Source organism: Peromyscus leucopus, chromosome 19, assembly GCF_004664715.2.
Source record: "Peromyscus leucopus breed LL Stock chromosome 19, UCI_PerLeu_2.1, whole genome shotgun sequence".
Classification (NCBI taxonomy): Eukaryota; Metazoa; Chordata; class Mammalia; order Rodentia; family Cricetidae; genus Peromyscus; species Peromyscus leucopus.
In genome coordinates, this window is record NC_051079.1 from 70,181,657 (window position 1) to 70,198,841 (window position 17,185).

Below are 17,185 nucleotides of genomic sequence, written 5' to 3' on the forward strand. Positions count from 1 at the left end.
AAGTCCACATCTCCTAATCCTTCCCAAACAGTTCCAACAACGGGGGGCCTAGCACTCACATAGAAGAACCTATGGGGGGGTCACTCTCGTTCAAACCACCACAGTCAAGTTTATGAGAAACTAATGATGAGGGGCTGGACAGATGGCTCAGTAATCAACAGAGCGTGTTACCTGCCTGAGTTGTATTTCTCACTGTGGTGATAAACACCACGGCCCAAGGCAACTTGAGGAAGACAGGGTTTATTTCACTCACACTTCTCCATCACCACCATCATGGAAGGAAGTCAGAAAAGGAACTTGGAGGTAGGAACTGAAGCAGACGCCATGAAAGAACGCTTCTTGCTGGCTTGCTCTGTTTGCTTTCTTATGGACCCCAGAACCACCTCCCCTGGGGATGGCACCAACCACAATTACATGGACCTTCCCACATCAGTCATTAAGAAAATCACTACAGATTTGCTTACAGGCAATTTTTTTTTAACAGAGGAATTTTCTCAATTGAAAATTCCCTTTTCCCAAATGACTCTATCTTGTGTCAAGTTGACATAAAAGTAGCCAGCACACTGCTCTTGCAAAGGATCTAAGTTCAATCCCTATCATCCATGTTGGGTGGCTCATAAATACCTATAACTCCAGCCCCGATACCATCTCTGGCCTCCATGGGCACCTGCACTCACATGGACAAACCCACACATGTAAAACAGACACATTAAAATGAGGCATCAGGTTGAAGGTGAGTATCAGTGAGTGCAGCATGTCCATCCCCAGAAAGGGTATACTATAGAGGCCTGTGTTAGTGTCTGGTACCTAATAGACTGGACCCATGTCTGTAGACATAAACTGGTGGGACCCTCTGAGAGAGAGTGGGACTGCCCACACTTCTCTGTCTTCCAGGTGACACCCCGCACACCACCTCCATCCCAAGGAAAGGTAAGACCATAGACGTTTTGATCATTGTCAATCAATTGATATGATTACCCTGAAATCCAAACTTCCGAATGGAACTGGGCTCAGGGCTCTCTGAATCAATCCACCACAATCTTGCTCCCAGAGGTTCCCAGTGAGACACAGTTGTGGCGGGTCTCCAGCTGTGTTAACAAGATCAGTGCATCCCTGCACTGGTCCCCGGAGCCAGAAGTCACACCCTGGCTTTGGAAGTGCAGATGGCCCTGCCAAACCCTGGATCTGGCGTATTTGAGGGAACCTGCTCCCGCTGCGGGAGGCATGCCATTTTGGTTGCTCCTGTTGGTTTCAGGACTTGGCCCGGGGTGATCATCTCCACATCGCCACTGTTTCTTTCGTCACTGTTTCTTTCTCTTCCTCACAGGGGAGAGGCCTGTCCCTCAGCAGATTTAGCTGGGTAGGTGATGCCTGAATTTCCTCTGCTTCCTCCCCGTCTGCAGCCTGCACAACCCACTGACTTTTAAGTTCTTTCTGTTGCTTAACACTCGCCTTTTCTTTCCTGCCCAGCCCAGCTTGCCAACCACAGTTGACAGGCTGTTTTCTGTTTCAGGGCAGGGACGAAACCCTTCCGTGTGGATGGCTGCCAGGCTGAGCCCCAGGCACTGGCAAGCCCTGTACCTCCTCCCCACAAGGGTTCTGAGCGCCTTCCCAGGGAAGAGCCACATCACACTGGAGAAAATCCCTAATTCCTCTCCAGTGCCTGTGATGGGAAAATCGAGTCCCCACAGACCAAGTACAGAACGACTCTGGCCACCCCTTAAAACAATACTGCTGATCTAAAGGAAGAGACGCCGAACCCTGTTGTTTTATCTCTAGCATCCGCCTGCCCTTCAGTCCAGGGGATTTGGTGTTTTGTTGTGTGTTAGTAGTGCTAACACTGAGGTAATGAACCACCAAGAAAGATTCCTTTGGGGGCCCTAGATTTTTTTAGACACAAGAGCAAAGTTTCAATGAAGGCTTTAATTGGTTGAATGGCTTGGCTTCTAAATATTAGCGACTCCTGATGTCTATGCCAATTTAAAATGCTTACTGATAAATCCTAACCAAATATATTGACCCCAGCTGCTAGCAGATACTAGATATGGCTCTTTTCCTTGTAAATAGCTGTCATTTTCAGAGCTATATAGATGCATAAACACCAGCCTGTTAGCCAGAGGGGGAGGGGGCAGTGAGAGGTTGTTTCTCAGTGAATAGTATGTGCAGAGGCCATCTGTGGCAGCCAATCAACACACAGAGAATGAGTGAAGGGGGAGGAGGAGGAGAGAGACAGAGAAAGGAGAGAGGGGGGGAGAAGAAAGAGGGATGGATAGAAACAGCAGTAGGAAAAAGACAGACAGCCGAGCGAGCGCAGGGCACACACCTGTAATGCCAGAACTCAGTAGGCAGAGTCAGGAGGATTGCCAAGAGATCAAAGCGAGCCTATGTAGGGGGGACCACAGAGTTGCGCTGTCTCAAAAAACAAAGATAAAACAAGAAGAGGGAAGGATTGCTCGAAAGACAGCAGATTCCACGGAGCTCCTGCCACATTCCAGCACTTTCTCACACTGAACTATGAACCGTTCGCTGCAATGTTTTATGTAAATGCCCATTGGACCTGATTTATTTCCTCCCATGGCAAATCTTCAGAACTGGTGACAGTAAGGTAGGCGTCTACCTAGACCCCACTCACAGCCTCTTTTTGTCTTTGACTTTCTGAGCCATCAGGAGACAAAATGATATGAGGAATGACGTCTGTTTACCCAGAATTCTTACTCTAGCTGCTGCTATTCCTGTCTTAATTTTCTAAGTCTGGGTTGTCGCGGCGTACAAAGACTGGATGTGAGGGCGTGGGAAGAGGACACCTCATCCTGGTCCTGGGGGACTCTTTGACCCCCTAGCAAACAGGAGAGGCCTTGGCAAATATCTCTGCCATCTCTAGCTTTGGTCTCTCAATGTCCCCTTGGGTCTCTCTTCGTCCAAAGTTCTTCCAGGTTTTCATTGTCTGTCTTCAGGATGGCCTTCTTGTCTGGCGTTTCAGAAACTCCCTCTTGTTCTCTCATATCCCTGTTGTATGTATCCTGACAATGTCGAGGCTTTCCAAGACAAAAGGGACTGGGAAGTTCTGCATTATTGGTCTGGAAGTTCAGCCGAATTCAGGTCGCAGAAACTCTTGGTTTGGGAGAAAAGGACCCAGCATTCACCCAGAGAAGCCTGTGTTCCTGCCACTTGGCTGCCTGTGTGTTCCGTGCCACACTCCTGACAGCCACAACCCCTCCATGTGGTGTGCAGGAACCCATGTGTCCAAGATGCTTCCAGGGTACATGAGTGTCTCTGGCTGGCCCCAAGTATCCACTAAGACCCTTCCCTTACCTCATTGACAGACCCCTGGCAGCTAGGGGACCGCTATCTGTCCCAAACACAGACCAAAGAGAGGGAAAATATATAAGTAGCTGGAATAGGAGAGGCTAGGTCACATGGCCTGCCTGGAAGAGCCTGGGATCTTCTTGATCCCGTCCACAGCATGTCTAAGATGGCGGGTAGCTGGATTGACTCATGGATTCTGTGAGTCAGCGAGGCTAGTATGCTGAGGCTGTGGGCTGCTTCTGATGCCGGAGCTGTTAGCAGTTAGCAGGTTGGCGACCCCTGGTTTCCTGTTTCCTCTTGTCAAAACCCAATGCAAAGCCTTGAATTCTGCCTCAAGGGCAGAATTCTGTGAGGCAGGGGGAGTCTTTCTGGTCAACCTCCAGGACCGCACACTGGGGCTGGGTGAAGACCTTACCCAGAATGCTGGTGTCACCACTCAAACCGACCTCAGGCACCCTTCTGTGTGCATAGGCCAGTGCTGGGACCCAGAGGGACTTTACCCCAGTCCTCACTGTCCATTGCTGCATCCCACAGGGGGTGGCCATCCCAACAGTGTGAGGGGGCTGTGGACCAATGGAGGCAGGAAGGGGTGCCTGTCCTCCTCAGTGGCCAGTTCCAGAAGGATACAAGTGCAAAGGTGGGCACTTGGGACTCTGCCCATCCTGTGAATGAAAGAGCAGTAGAAACCCCACCATGCGGGAAACTGAGGCTCCCACACCTGCCCAAGGTCAGCCACCTAGAAAGTGGGAGGAGCTGCTACCAGGTGCCCCTTGCTTCCTGCACAGTGCCAGCAGCCCGTGGCACCAAATAGGAGCCTGAATTTAGGTCTCACCAAGGCCACCATAGAGAGGCTGCCCCGGACCAGAGACTGGGAAACCAGCCTTTTACTGTAGGAAAGGGAAATCTCACAGAGTCCAGAGATGATTCCTCCCAGGCCACAGAGGCGGCAGAGCACGGGTGAGCAGAATCCGAGCTGTGTGAGACCAGCAGACACGAACCTGAGGGCCAGGTACAGGGTGACCCTCCTCGCCCCTGGACTCCAGCACCTTTGGGGGCCTCCTGGAGATGTGATTCCTCCTCTGATGAGGGCGGAGGCTCTTGATGGGAATTTGAGAGAGATGCTTGTCTTTTCCTCACCAAGATGCCCTGGACAGAGCTCCGCAGCTGCCTGTAAAGTTGGACACTTGTGCCTCTCTGCACACACAGTACTACCTGGCCCAGCCCTGAGCCCTCTCTTCTCCAGTGACACCCCCTGATGGACTTGGGGACAGGCACTTCTCCAGCCCCTCCCCATCAGAGCTCCGTGCTGCTCTGGCTCCTGGATGACTCACCGACGCCACCTGGTGGTTCAAGTCCTCCTGGGTTAGGCCCTGGTGGTGGCAGGTGTGAGCAGACACTGAGCTCTGGTCTTTTCTTGCAGGGGGCCGAGGGGCAGAAGCCAGGATTTGGCTATGGAGGCAGAGCTTCTGACTATAAATCGGCTCACAAGGGATTCAAGGGGGCCTACGACGCCCAGGGCACGCTTTCCAAAATCTTTAAGCTGGTAATGTAACATTTCTACCAATGGGGAAACACCCGGGCACCTCTGTGGGAAATGGGGGCCTGGAACCACGCTCCGGGTTCACTGTGCCCCACTCCCCCAGGCGAAACCATGACCCCAGAGTGGTGCCAGGGGCCAGGAAGAGTATCACTGAAAGACAAATTCCAGAATCCCCCAACTAAGCTTAGCCAAAGGCTCAGTCACCTCCTCCACACCCACATCTTGCCCTCCCTTGTTCTTAGCTAACATAGCTCTGCCTTCTTCTCGGTTTCCTCAGAATTAATGTGGAGCCAAGAGCCTTTTAAAGGAGGCCACTGTGCAAAGCACAGGCATCTATCTCCTGGGCCTCACTGGGAGCCCATACTCTGCCTCTTCTCTCCCTAGAGGTGGAAGTCGGGTGCGACACTGACCTGGGTCCCCAGCCGAGGGCCTAGGTGGGAATGAGTGGCACCTGTATGTGGAAATGGCTGATAGGAGCCCCCTTAGGAAGGCTGACTAGAATCACTCAAGGGGCCCCAGGAAGACCCAGGAAAGGGCCCGCTATGAGCTGCATAGGTACCAGAATCATGCAGCCCAGTGATAGATGCCCGGGCCACTGTTAGTCTGTGGCCTCAACTCCTGACTTCTCTGAGACATGATTTCCTTATCCATTGTCTAGGGGGTGATGTGCCCACTTACCTCATATCTGCTGAGGTGCTGGTGAGGGCCCTGGCAGGAGTGTGGTCCCACCGCAGGCCAAGCAGTAGCTATTATATAACGCAGTGCTGGCCTGGCCCAGAAAATCTCACAGTGTGACTCTAAAATGGTCACCTGGAAGTGAAGATTGGAGCTCAGAGGTGTCCTGTATCCTCCCCAGGGAACACCAAGGATGAGGTCTATCCTGGAGGAACGTGGGTGCCCAGGCCAGGCTTTGACTCTGAACCAAGTCCCAAGTTTCCCCTAATGAAAGCTACTCTCTCAACAATTCTATGGCACTCTGAATCCCCAGTGGTCAAGGTGACCACTGTCAGGACAGCCAGGATACTCTGGGCCAGGGCTGCCTTCCTAGAAGGAGGAAGCCTAGAGACATGGCAGGCAGGGCCAAGACCTCTCAAATCTGAGAAGCCAATCCAGGTGCCCTGGAGCTCGGCGGTTCAAGGGAAGACATTCTGTAGAGGAAAGAGGCTGAGATGCTTTGGGAAGCATGTGTGGGGTGTTGTACCTCTAGAGTAGGGATGTGAGATGTGGCTAAGTTACAAAAGAAGAGCCAGCATACATGTAGGAGAAGCACTAAAGGCAGGAAGGTGTGGAGACAGCTTCAGAGGGTTCTGGGAGAAGGAGGCGACCCACTGAGCTGCCTTTGACATGCTGGCCCAGCAGGAAAGAGGGAGCCCCTAGAAGGGGATCCTTGAGTCTGATGCTCATTGAGGGTATTCCAGGGACCGGATGGCAGCTGAGGCCTGCATTCGGGTGTCAGGGTTACGGTTGCGTGCCTCAGCAGAGGTGAGGGAAGTGGAACCTGGGTTACAGAGTCTCTGGGCTGGCTGACACAGGAGAAACTGGGGTTTATAAAGGTCCAGGGGTCTGGTGGCATGGCTGAGTCCCCAGTTATGAGTCTACATCACAGGGCCTCTGGGCTGGAGACAAGCAGGGTGTCTTTCCTAGCAGCTCTTGGAGGTGGCTTCCCATGCTAACAAGGCTCTGAGGCACGTGCTATCCCTGAGTCCAGGCTCCTGACAGTCCCGGCACTAAGAGCCACTGCCTAAGAAGCCCCCTTGCCTCTTAGAATGGCATCCACAGCTACCATTCTCTCTCACTCCGTCTGAGTGAGGAGACCTGTCTCTGAGCTCTGACGTCACAGGGGCAGATAGCGAACACACTAGTCATTCTCTGCTATCCACAGCTGGTTTCTTTTCTGATGCCAAGACGAACAACAGGGAACCCAGAGGCCTGTGAACCAGAGTCCCCCCTGCAGGTGTAAACCTCAAGGTGCCACCTACCATGGTGCCACCATACCCAGCTTCTTTCTTGGGTGAAACATTAATGTTCCTGTAGAACAGTATCCAGGCAGAGGTGACTGGTGGTTCAAGGAACAGAGCAGGAGTCTGTGCTGAGTCCCAGCCTCCAGCACCCACACAGCTGGATGGCAGCATCCCCACAGCTGGACTGCAGCATCCACACAGCTGGGCTGCAGCATCCACACAGCTGGACTGCAGCATCCACACAGCTGGACTGCAGCATCCACACAGCTGGACTGCAGCATCCACACCAGCTGGGCTGCAGCATCCACACCAGCTGTGCCATCCCCACAGACTGGCCTTGGGTGGTGAGTTGGGGATGCCCTCCTACATTCTCCTTCCACCTCTTGTGCTTTGTGACTGAGGAGGTCGCGTATTTGGGGGAATGGATTTTCATACTTTAGATTCTAGTGTCTTTGTCTCTGATAAGAATGGGGACACGACCCCCATTCTCAGACCATCTGTCAACCCACAGCTGACGATGGGGTATGTAAAGGTTCTGATCTAGGGTGTATGTTTCCTAAGAGAACTACCACATCAAGGTTTCACAATTTATGACTGCTTGGGTCTGTAACACACGCTCATTGAGGTAATTCCCAAGCTGTTCAGTGCATGTATTTACTGGTAGGATGTGTCCATGGTCAGCCCACACAGAGGGCAGGCACGGGCTTCTGAGTCTTCATCAAGCAGGTGCATGATTATCTGAGCCCATACACTCCAAGGCCTATGGACTAGGCATTGTAATGCTGCTCAATGAGACCCATGTGCCTGAGGAAAGTTAGTCAGGAAGAAAGCATCACGCCTGTGATGTGAGCAGAACGCAGGTGACACCCACTTTCTGTGCCAGGCTAAGTGTGGGCATTTCCCAGTCCCCAGAGCAGATTCTAGTAAGAAAATATATTCTATACCAAGTGGGCCTTCTTGACCCACTGCCTGGGTTCTGAAGGTTAAAAAGAGGGTACAGAAAGGAATTTTCTCCAGTGACCTCTGAACTCAGCCAGAAGGTCACCTGCGCCGAATGACCTCTAAGCTAACCTGGACTAAGTTTCCCTAGGCTTCCTGCTCCAGATGCTAGCAGCTGTCTCAGCAACCACACTCCCCTGGGAAGCACAGATTGATCCTCTACGTAACTAGTCACTTCACCCTGGGTTCTGGGAGCATTAGACACATGGAGTGTGGCAGAACCGACCTGGTGTAGGAGGGCTGGCCTGCTCAGTGGCTCCACTCAGGAAACCTGACCCTGCTCTGAGATGAGATGCATGGCCATGGGTGATTCCAAAAAGACAGGACTCGTGAAGTGGGACTGTCTCCACGGCTCCACTCAGGCGTGCCTGCCGCTTGTGTGCTGGCGGCATGAGTGTGTGATACACGCATCTCTTAAATGGGTTCGACAGCTTCCCTAGGCTTCTCTCTGTAAACAGCTTTGTAGACGGCTTTAAATTTCTACGTAAATCAGGGAAGCTTGACGATTTCCAGTGCATGTGGTTGTAATGAAGACGTATTACTCAGACAGCTCGTGGTGGGCTGACAGGCTGGTGAGTGGGGCTGGACGCGGGCTCAGAGGGTTCCCTGGCTCTTAACACCACTGCTGCCACTGCTTCTTGCTTGCCAGCCGGCCCTGGGGGAGGGGCTCAGATTTACCAGTTTGGTGTGGCAGCTAGCACCTGGCTGGAGAGACATGTGGGTCACCCTGTCTTTGGGACCCAAGTCTTATTTCCAGGTGCGTAAAGGGAGCCTTTGCCTCTTGGAGTGTTCCCGTGAGGATGCCGGGTCTCACGGGGACAAAGGTACCCATGTTTTCAGCAGACAATGTCTCCAGGCACAAGTCCAAGCCAACCTTTACCCGGTGAGCACGAATGAGTCAATTACGGGGCCTAAAGCCCACCAAAGACAGGCCAGGAGGTACAAGAGACAAAGAAAAAAAAAAAAAGCCAAACAGAACATGGAGGCAAAGGTACCCCCACCTTGCTGGCTCTAGCCCTCACTCCTCACTCCCAAGGCTGGCCTTGGGCAAACGACTCTTCCTCTCTGATCTTTTGGCTCACATGCAAAAGAAGCGTGTACTCAGGGGTCGGCTCCAAGTCCAAGAAGGAAATCAGGTGGAGGGACCTCTGCTGGAGGCAGGTGCTCAGCGACTGAGTTTCAAAAAAGAAGTCAAAACGACTCCCAGATACATCATCAGAGGCCTGGCCGGACGGCGTGTGACTGGACAGTCACAGAACCAGCACTGTGGAGGGGAAGCGACATCCCACAGGCCACACGGGCGCCAGCCTAACTCCTGTCTTTTCCTTTTCCCAGGGAGGAAGAGACAGCCGTTCCGGATCTCCCATGGCGAGACGCTGAAAGTCCTGCCTGCTCTGCCTTCCCGAATCCTTCCCTCGGCTTCTTAATATAACTGCCCCAAACTTTTAATTCTACCTGAACCAATTAGCTAGTTAGAGCAGACCCGCTCCTAATCCCGCGGAGCCACGCACGTGGTGGGGCCAGGCTCGCGGCACCCCGGCTGGTTAAATCCGTCCCTTTTCGTTTGAAGATTGAGTTTCCTCGGGGTCTTCTCGGCCCTGCCTCGTTCCCCGTGTACCTTGGTCGACTCCGGAGGTCCAAGTGCACGGAAACCCTCCCAAGCTCACCCCCTACTCCATCCTCAGACTTTCTTTTCACGGTGAGGCGCACCCCTCCAGCTTCCGTGGGCACTGCGGATAGACAGGCACACCGCCAAGGAGCCAGAGAGCGTGGCACAGGGGACTGTGTGGTCCAGGCTTCCTTTCTTTTCTTCCCCCTAAAGAGCTTTGTTTTTCCTAACAGGATCAGACAGTCATGGAGTGGCTTATACACGGGGGGCTTGTGGTATGTGAGCGCAGGCTGGGCAGCTGTGAGAGTCCAGAGTGGGGTGACCCTGGGGACGCTTCCAGGCCAGCTGTTCCCTGCACCCCACCAGTTGATTTCGAGCGTGGCAGAGGGAAGGAAAGGGGCGAGCGGGCTGGGCAATGGCCCCAACAGGAAATGGGGACTTAGGGGAACACGCTGGAGATGTCATGTGTGGCCACCAAATGTCACCATCTCTCCTCGGTGGCTCCTCAGAGCAGGTGCTTCTAAGAACCCCATTTCCTCTCAGAGCCCAGGGAGAGTCCAAGGATATGGCGCATCTCGAAGTGGGAATGCAGGAGTTCTCTGGTGGCCTCTCGGTGTCCCTCTGGCCACCACTCACATTGGGATGGCCAGTGGCAGCCTGCCATGGCAGTGCCCATTGGTACACACTAACCTCAGTGAAAAGATAACCTCCCCCACCTCCTAGAAACGACTCACTCATAGCTGATTTAAGAGTGTGCCTGTCACTGAGTCGCTACCCTGGATTCAGGGCTGGCCTGGGCGACCCTTCAGGGATGAGGAGCTCAGAATCCCACTCTTCTAATGTCCTTGGACACCTCTCCATCCCTCTAACCTACTGACTAATGTCTTTTGATTTAGCATGTCTTTTATAGACCTTCCAAAGTGCCCCACACTGGCCCCGTCATCCTTGGAAGGAAGGTGATGGTTGATGTAAACCAACATGCATCTTGTTAATCTGTTCTAATTCTGAGTATAGTGTGGGTTTAAGATAACATCAATTAATACATAGCCTCAATAGCGTGAGGGTAAGAGAAAAGCAGGGAAGAAAATTCCAGAAGTAAACCCTCCAGATCGTTCCCACAGGAGCACTCGGCCTCCGATGTGACTGAACGTCTTTGCTCGTGGCTTCATCCAGACAGCAGACACTGCAGACTGGCTGGACAGGAGCCCCCACTGTTCTTGAATATTGAAATAAAATAATAAACTTGCAATGATCTCTGCATAGATGTCTCATTTTACGTCCTGGCTTGTAGAAGTCAGCCCATGTAGAGCACAGTCTCATCACAGGACATAGTATTGTCCTTCAGTCAGGAGCATAGAGTTGCCTCACACTGACCTTAGGGGAACACCTCAAGGGCCATGTTGAGGAGGCCATGTGGATGGAGTAGAGGTGACATGGGACAGTAATCCATGGCACACAGGAAAAGGATTTTCAGTCACTCTGAGGACCATTTCCAAAGCCGTTGTGCTAGAAGAGCAGGTCACACTCATTACCCCTGATAGATACAGCAATAAGTGATTCATCTCTCCCATCCTCCTCTCTTCTCTCCACCCCCCCCCTTGTGTGTTTTTTGTGGGTTTTTTTTCCTTGCAGTTGCTTTTGGTTACAAGAATTCTTTTTTTGAAGGATTACCCCAAATCCCATTTCATGATGCTTTTGAGAGAGCTACTGACTTCATTTCTGAGCTTTCCAAGGCAGGCTATGGAATACCATCACATTTGTGAGCTGTAGGAGGGAAAGCTTGCTCTTAGCATTATAATCTGTTTCTCTGAGACATGTTGGGCCAGCCTAAGAACTCAAGTAGGGGGAACTTGGAGATGATGAATGTACCATTCAGAGTTCAGGCCCCTGGGCTCTGAAAGCCAGAGTCTGCTGACTTGAAATGTCTAGGTTGGGCATTGGAGCTCATGTCTATAATCCTGGCACTTGGAAGGTGGAGGTAAGAGGACTGAATGAGTTTGAGGCCAGCCAAGGTTACATAGTGAGTTCTAAACTAGAATGAGATGCTGTTCAAAAACCCGAACATCAGAGGCTGGAAGTTGGTCAGTGGTTAAGAGCTCTTGCTGCTCTTTCAGGGGATCTAGCTTTGGTTTCTAGCAACCACGTGGAGGTTCACCATAGCCTGTGATTTCAGTGTCAGGGAATCTGATACCCTCTCTGTCCTCCACAGGCAACAGACATATACAAGGTGCACACACATACATACATGCAGGCAAGTGTTCATACACATTGAAGCGTGAACCTAATTAGTCTTATCAATAAAAACCAGGAGTCAGATATTGGGGGTAATGACCTGAAAGATCAGAGAAACAGCCACTAGAGACTTCCTACCTCTCCAGATCCTCCAACGGAAAGGGTTGAGATCCTGCCTCAGCCCCACCTTACCACTTCCTGTCCCTCTCTCTAAGGTCTTCCAAACCTCTATGGCTAACTAGTGGCTAGCTCCGTCCTCTGACTCTAAGCAAGCTTTATTTGTCAAAACACAAACAGAATATCACACAACAACGCATAAAAAATTTTTTTAATCTTAAAAAGCAGAAGAAAATAAAAGGCTGATGTCCACTCACTTCCTTGTCCATTTATACAACAAAATATTCCCAAATAAGGGAAGTGGAAACGTGAAGGCGTTTCACTATTTACATTAGTGCTGCCGCCACAGCTGAGGGGGGCTCATGGGTGCAGCCGCCCGGCTGTGTTCACCCGCCGCCTCTGCTCTTCAAGTCTCTCCACCACCTCCCCTGCCATGATCCCTGATCTTCGGGAGGAAAGGATGTGATACTGATCTCCCATTTACGGCTGAGCATTCTGCAACCTTTTAACCTGCACCTTGGCCAGTCGTGGGCCTCAGTAGTAATCACCCTGTGCTGGTTGGGTTTTGTCAACTCGGCACGCACCTAGACACACCTGGGAAAAGAGAATCTTGAGCAAATATCTCCCTAAGACAGACCTGGAGGCAAGTCTGTAGGATACTCTCGTGATTAACGATTGACATGGGAGAGCCCGTCGTACTGTGGGCAGGTGGTCCTTGATGGTATAAGACAAGCTGAGTGGGCTCGGGGATTTATCTCAGTGGTAGAGCACTTGCCTAGCAAGCCCAAGGCCCTGGGTTCGGTCCTCGGCTCTGAAAAACAAAAACAAAACAAACAAACAAACAAACAAAAAAAAGACAGGCTGAGCAAGCCGTGGGGAGCAAGCCAGGAAGCAGCGCTTCTCCTTGGCTTCTGTTCCAGCGCCTGCCTCCAGGTTCCTGCCCTGGCTTCCCTCAGTGAGGGACTTACAGGTTCTAAGGTTTCTTCCCCAAGTTGCTTTTTGTCATAGTGTTTTATCATAACAAGAGAAACCACACCGAGACGCTATCTACTGCCAATGGAAGCTTCTCTGATGAGGGTTGAGGGATGCATTAATATATGGGTCTCAACATAAGACCTGTGCAAACTCAAGCCAGCCAGCCAAACTCCCAGCATGGAGAAAGAAAGTGGGCGGGAAGTTCCATCCCTAGTCTAGGAGTTTTTAGCAACGGATTGCTACTAGGACAGGGAGAGTCAGTTTTCTTTAAGAGTGTTTGTTGGCTGTGCTCCAGTGAGAGGCCACACATCCAAGAATATGGGAAAAGCACACATTGGACTGGGTTAAAGAAGACACAAAGTTGGATGGGTAGATTTCCAGGAGGGGGTGGGAAGATGGAAGGGGGGTGAATACGGTCAAAATACATTGTTTGAAATTCTCAAACAACAAATAAAACTGTGCTGCTTTAGTTGGCAAGACCGTTTTAATGTCACATGTGTAGGTAGCATATTAAGTGTTGACCCAAAAGCACACCATGGCACGTTTACCAGAGCAGGGCCGCATTGAAGTATTTTAAAATAAAACACAGCAAAGCAGAACTCACATCATGGATTGCGTTCTCACACTTCCCCTGTTACAGGTAAGTTATTGCCAGGCTGAGCTCCACGAGAGGGGCCAATGGAACCTGTAGCTAGAGTTTTCCTGCCTTGCCCACAGTGAGGACAAATCTTTGTCACCCGCCAGTCCCACAGCCGCTCAGACCCAACCAAGTAAACACAGAGACTTCTATTGCTTCAAACTGTATGGCTGTGGCAGGCTTCTTGCTAACTATTCTTATAACTTAAATTAATCCATTTCTGTAAATCTATACCCTGCCACGTGGCTCGTGGCTTTTACCGGTACTTTACATCTTCCTTGTCCTGGCGGCGGCTCCAGGCAGTGAGTCCTTCTGTCTTCCTGTTCTTTTATTTTTCCTCTCTGTTAGTCCCACCTACACTTCCTGCCTAGCCACAGCCAATCAGGTTTTATTTATTGACTTATTGACCAATCAGAGCAACTTGACATACAGACCATCCCCCAGCACAGCCAAGTGCAGACCATCTCAGACACCTGCACTCAGGCCCGTGGTCCTCTATGCGGACCTGCTGGGGAAAACCATGAGGAACCCAAGAACGGGCTCCCACAGGACATACAGAACATCCCACAGCAGGAACCCATGTCACAGACACAGAAGCTCCTTTGCACGTCACCGCTGGTTCTGAAGACAGTGGTTAGTGTCACGGGGGCCATGGAGTTGAACTTGTAGAACCCAGTGCACCTGCACGCAGTACTGCATCCCGTGGGTGCACAGCCACCATCCACCCAGTGCAGACCGAGAGGGTGGAGCTTCCCGTGCCTTGGGGACAGCATACCACACCTCAGGAGTGGGCTGCAGAGCCCTGAGCTTGGAGGCTCCAGCCCAGAGGAAACGGCTCAAGGCAGAGGGTAGAGGTCAGCAGGCCTGGAGGCCAGGAGGGGACACTGTGACTGACCCCTGCACTGCAGCGACAATGGGCCGAGTGCAATGCACCGGAATTGGGAGACTATGAAGGGACAGAACCGGAGGTCAACGGAGGCAGACTAATACAGTGAATCAAAAGCTGCCTCTTAGCGACTTACCAAGAGACAGAGACAGAGACAGACAGACAGAGAGGGGGAGAGGGAGAGAGAGACAGAAAAGAGAGACAGAGAGGGGGAGAGAAAGACAGAGACAGAGACAGACAGACAGACAGACAGAGAAGGGGAGAGAGGGAGGGAGGGGGGGAGGGAGCGCCAAGTAGCACATACATTTTAGGCACCAGTCAGTCTTCTGGAAACGCTATAATGAAGTGCAGACGGAGGGACTGAGACCAAGGGAGGTTACCTCCTCACAGCTCTGGGAGTCGGAAGCCCAAGGCCAAAGAACTGAACTTCTGTCCAGGCCCCTCTCTGTAGTGTACAGGGGAGAGCAATGTCTTGAAATCTCCTCGGGTAAAGATGCCCAGACCTGCTGGACAGGGCCGCTCCCCTCATCCTAAGGACATCCTTTGTCGCTCTATCTCTAAACCTTGCCAGTCAGTGGGATGGCGTCTTTTTGTTCTTTCCATGTGGAAATTACAGACCAGCAAGACAGCTCAGAGGGTAAAGTGCTTGCTGCCTATCCCGAGGATCCGAGTTCAAATCCTGGGACCCACACAGTGGGAGCAGAGAACTGACTCCTGCAAGCTGTCCTCTGACCTCCACACAAAGTGGCACACATTCATATATGTACACACACACACACACACACACACACACACACACACACACAAATAAATAAATAAATAAATAACAGAAATTGTGAGCCAGAGAAGCTCTTAAAAAGCTGGTCCTTAGTTGTTGCTGGCACTGCAGCTGTGGGGTCTCGCTGGCCCTGATACCCAGGGGCAGTGGGTGAGAGACGCGGAGGCAATAACACAGACTCCGGGAGGTTGCAAGCTAACTCATCTATTAAACAAAAGGCTGAGGTATATATGTGGGGCTGTGGGCGGGCTTCTGCTTCCGGCTGCTGTGCTGTTTCATGGCTGGCCCTGGGCTGCACATCATCATTTTCCAGTTTGGAGCTTATGGGCCAGGTTTCCTCTGGCCAGAACGCTTGTTGCTCATGTCACAGCTCATTGCTTACTTAAGGCATAGCCCAGTGCTTCGGCCTTGTCCACCTCACTTAGTAACAGCAGGCAGCTCCAGGTAAGGAGACCAGCAAGCACCTGGCCTGCTCTCTAGTGTTGCAGGCCTCTGGCATCTGGACCCTTAATCCTGAAAAGGTTACAGCTCTTGTGTGGGTGTAAGAAGTCAGGATTCCATAGCCCTTAACACCAGCTAGTACTGCTGTTCCGCTTAGCGCCAATCACAGCTACTGAGGTTTGTTTTGACAAAGCTCAGAATAAATCAAGCTATTCCTCTGCTAGACAACCAAGGGCAGTCCTCCTCCTCCAGCACAGGTAGAGCTGAGCTTCTCATCATCTAGAGTTCATCCGAGCTTGTCATAGCCAAAAGCCTGGTATACACTGCTTCACGCAGCACAGCTGAGGAGTCGAGGCCATTAGCTGCGGGCAGCATGTGGTTTTCTCCAGTGGCCACAGAACGTGCTGCATTACTGGTGCTAACAGAAAGATAGTCCAGTTGGCCATTTAACTGATGGTCCCATTATTTGAAGGTACCAGGGCAGGAAAGAAGAGTCCAACAGGTACTAATTAGGTATTCAAGTTACCCCATCCCCCAGTGTCTTTACTTACTTATAGGAAAATGACCATCAGAAGAAATGCTTACAATAGGAGCTCATCACTGGGTTGGGGAGATGGCTTAGCAGGTAAAGGTGATTGTTGTCAAGTCTGACCATCTAATTTGATCCCTGAGACCCCATGCTGGAAGAGTAAAACAGCCTCTTGAAAGTTGCACTCTTCCACACAGTGTGCTCACACACACACACACACACACACACACACACACACACACACACACACACTACATTGAATCTAAAGAATTTAAGAATGCATTACTGACCCTAATAATTATTTGAATGGTTCTTGACACCTGCCTAGTCCAGGCCCCTTATCTGTCTCATGCATACAGTTACAATGGGAGCTACTGCTTTAAGGAATAATAAGGACAATGTAGTACAGTCATAATGGGTGCTTGGGTTTTTTTTTGGGGGGGGGCGTTGTTTTGTTTTTTTTATGCAAGTATTTCCTACTCTCCTCAACTCCACACTTGGTTAGGTACAATAATTAAACTCCGACTCTGTAGTATCAATGCCTTGTCTTGCTATCAGGATTCCTCCATTGTAGACATTGGTCACTAGAATTCTAAACAAAGTGATATAAAGGTAGGACTGACCAAACAGTACGTGCAGCCGAGGATGCATGGCTTGTCAGTTATACAGTTTACCCCAACACAAGCACAGGACAGCCTTTTACAACCTAAGAGAGGCCAGACGCCAAGTCAGAAGGCTTTGTGTGCTGTTAGGTCTCAGTGAGGCTGGGAGGGACCCTCCGCTCCTATTTCTTCTCCACTGGACTCTCCGCCATTTCTAACTGTAGACGGAGTTCCTCTGTGTCCAGGCAGCCGCTCCCAAATAACCACACTGAGACTAGTAACTCCGCCTACAGTGAGCTATCACACAAACTTCTGGAACACAGTTCAGGACCTGAAGTGTCTGCAGAATACTTTCACAGCTCCATGTAGTGCCCGCCAGGTTTGCTCAGCACTGGTCCCACCTGCCTTCTGATGTCAGATGCTGACGAGGGGAGGCACATAGCGGACGGACACTGTTACGTGTTTTCTAACAAGCTCTTTTCTCACAGATGTCTGTCGCCCTACTGGACAATGCTCCTTCCACCAGGGTTGGACATGGACCTTCCAGTCTCCTTGGAGACACTTTCAACTATA

The 17,185-nt window shown here is 51.3% G+C and overlaps 1 protein-coding gene across 7 annotated transcripts in view; it reads left to right on the forward strand.

The window, feature by feature from the left end:
• Positions 1-10,673, forward strand: part of LOC114696273 (myelin basic protein) — a 112,832-nt gene extending 102,159 nt beyond the window's left edge. The window contains exons 6-9 of one of the 7 annotated variants that reach the window (XM_028873890.1): positions 895-930; positions 1,328-1,360; positions 4,727-4,849; positions 9,142-10,664. In XM_028873890.1, the coding sequence (XP_028729723.1) occupies positions 895-930; positions 1,328-1,360; positions 4,727-4,849; positions 9,142-9,186 (237 nt within the window). In that variant the 3' untranslated portion in view covers positions 9,187-10,664. Of the gene's footprint in view, positions 1-894; positions 931-1,327; positions 1,361-4,726; positions 4,850-9,141 lie in introns of all 7 variants that reach the window. The other 6 variants (XM_028873889.2, XM_037197221.1, XM_028873892.1 and 3 more) reach the window with 6 other exon arrangements.
• Positions 10,674-17,185: the final 6,512 nt, after the last annotated feature.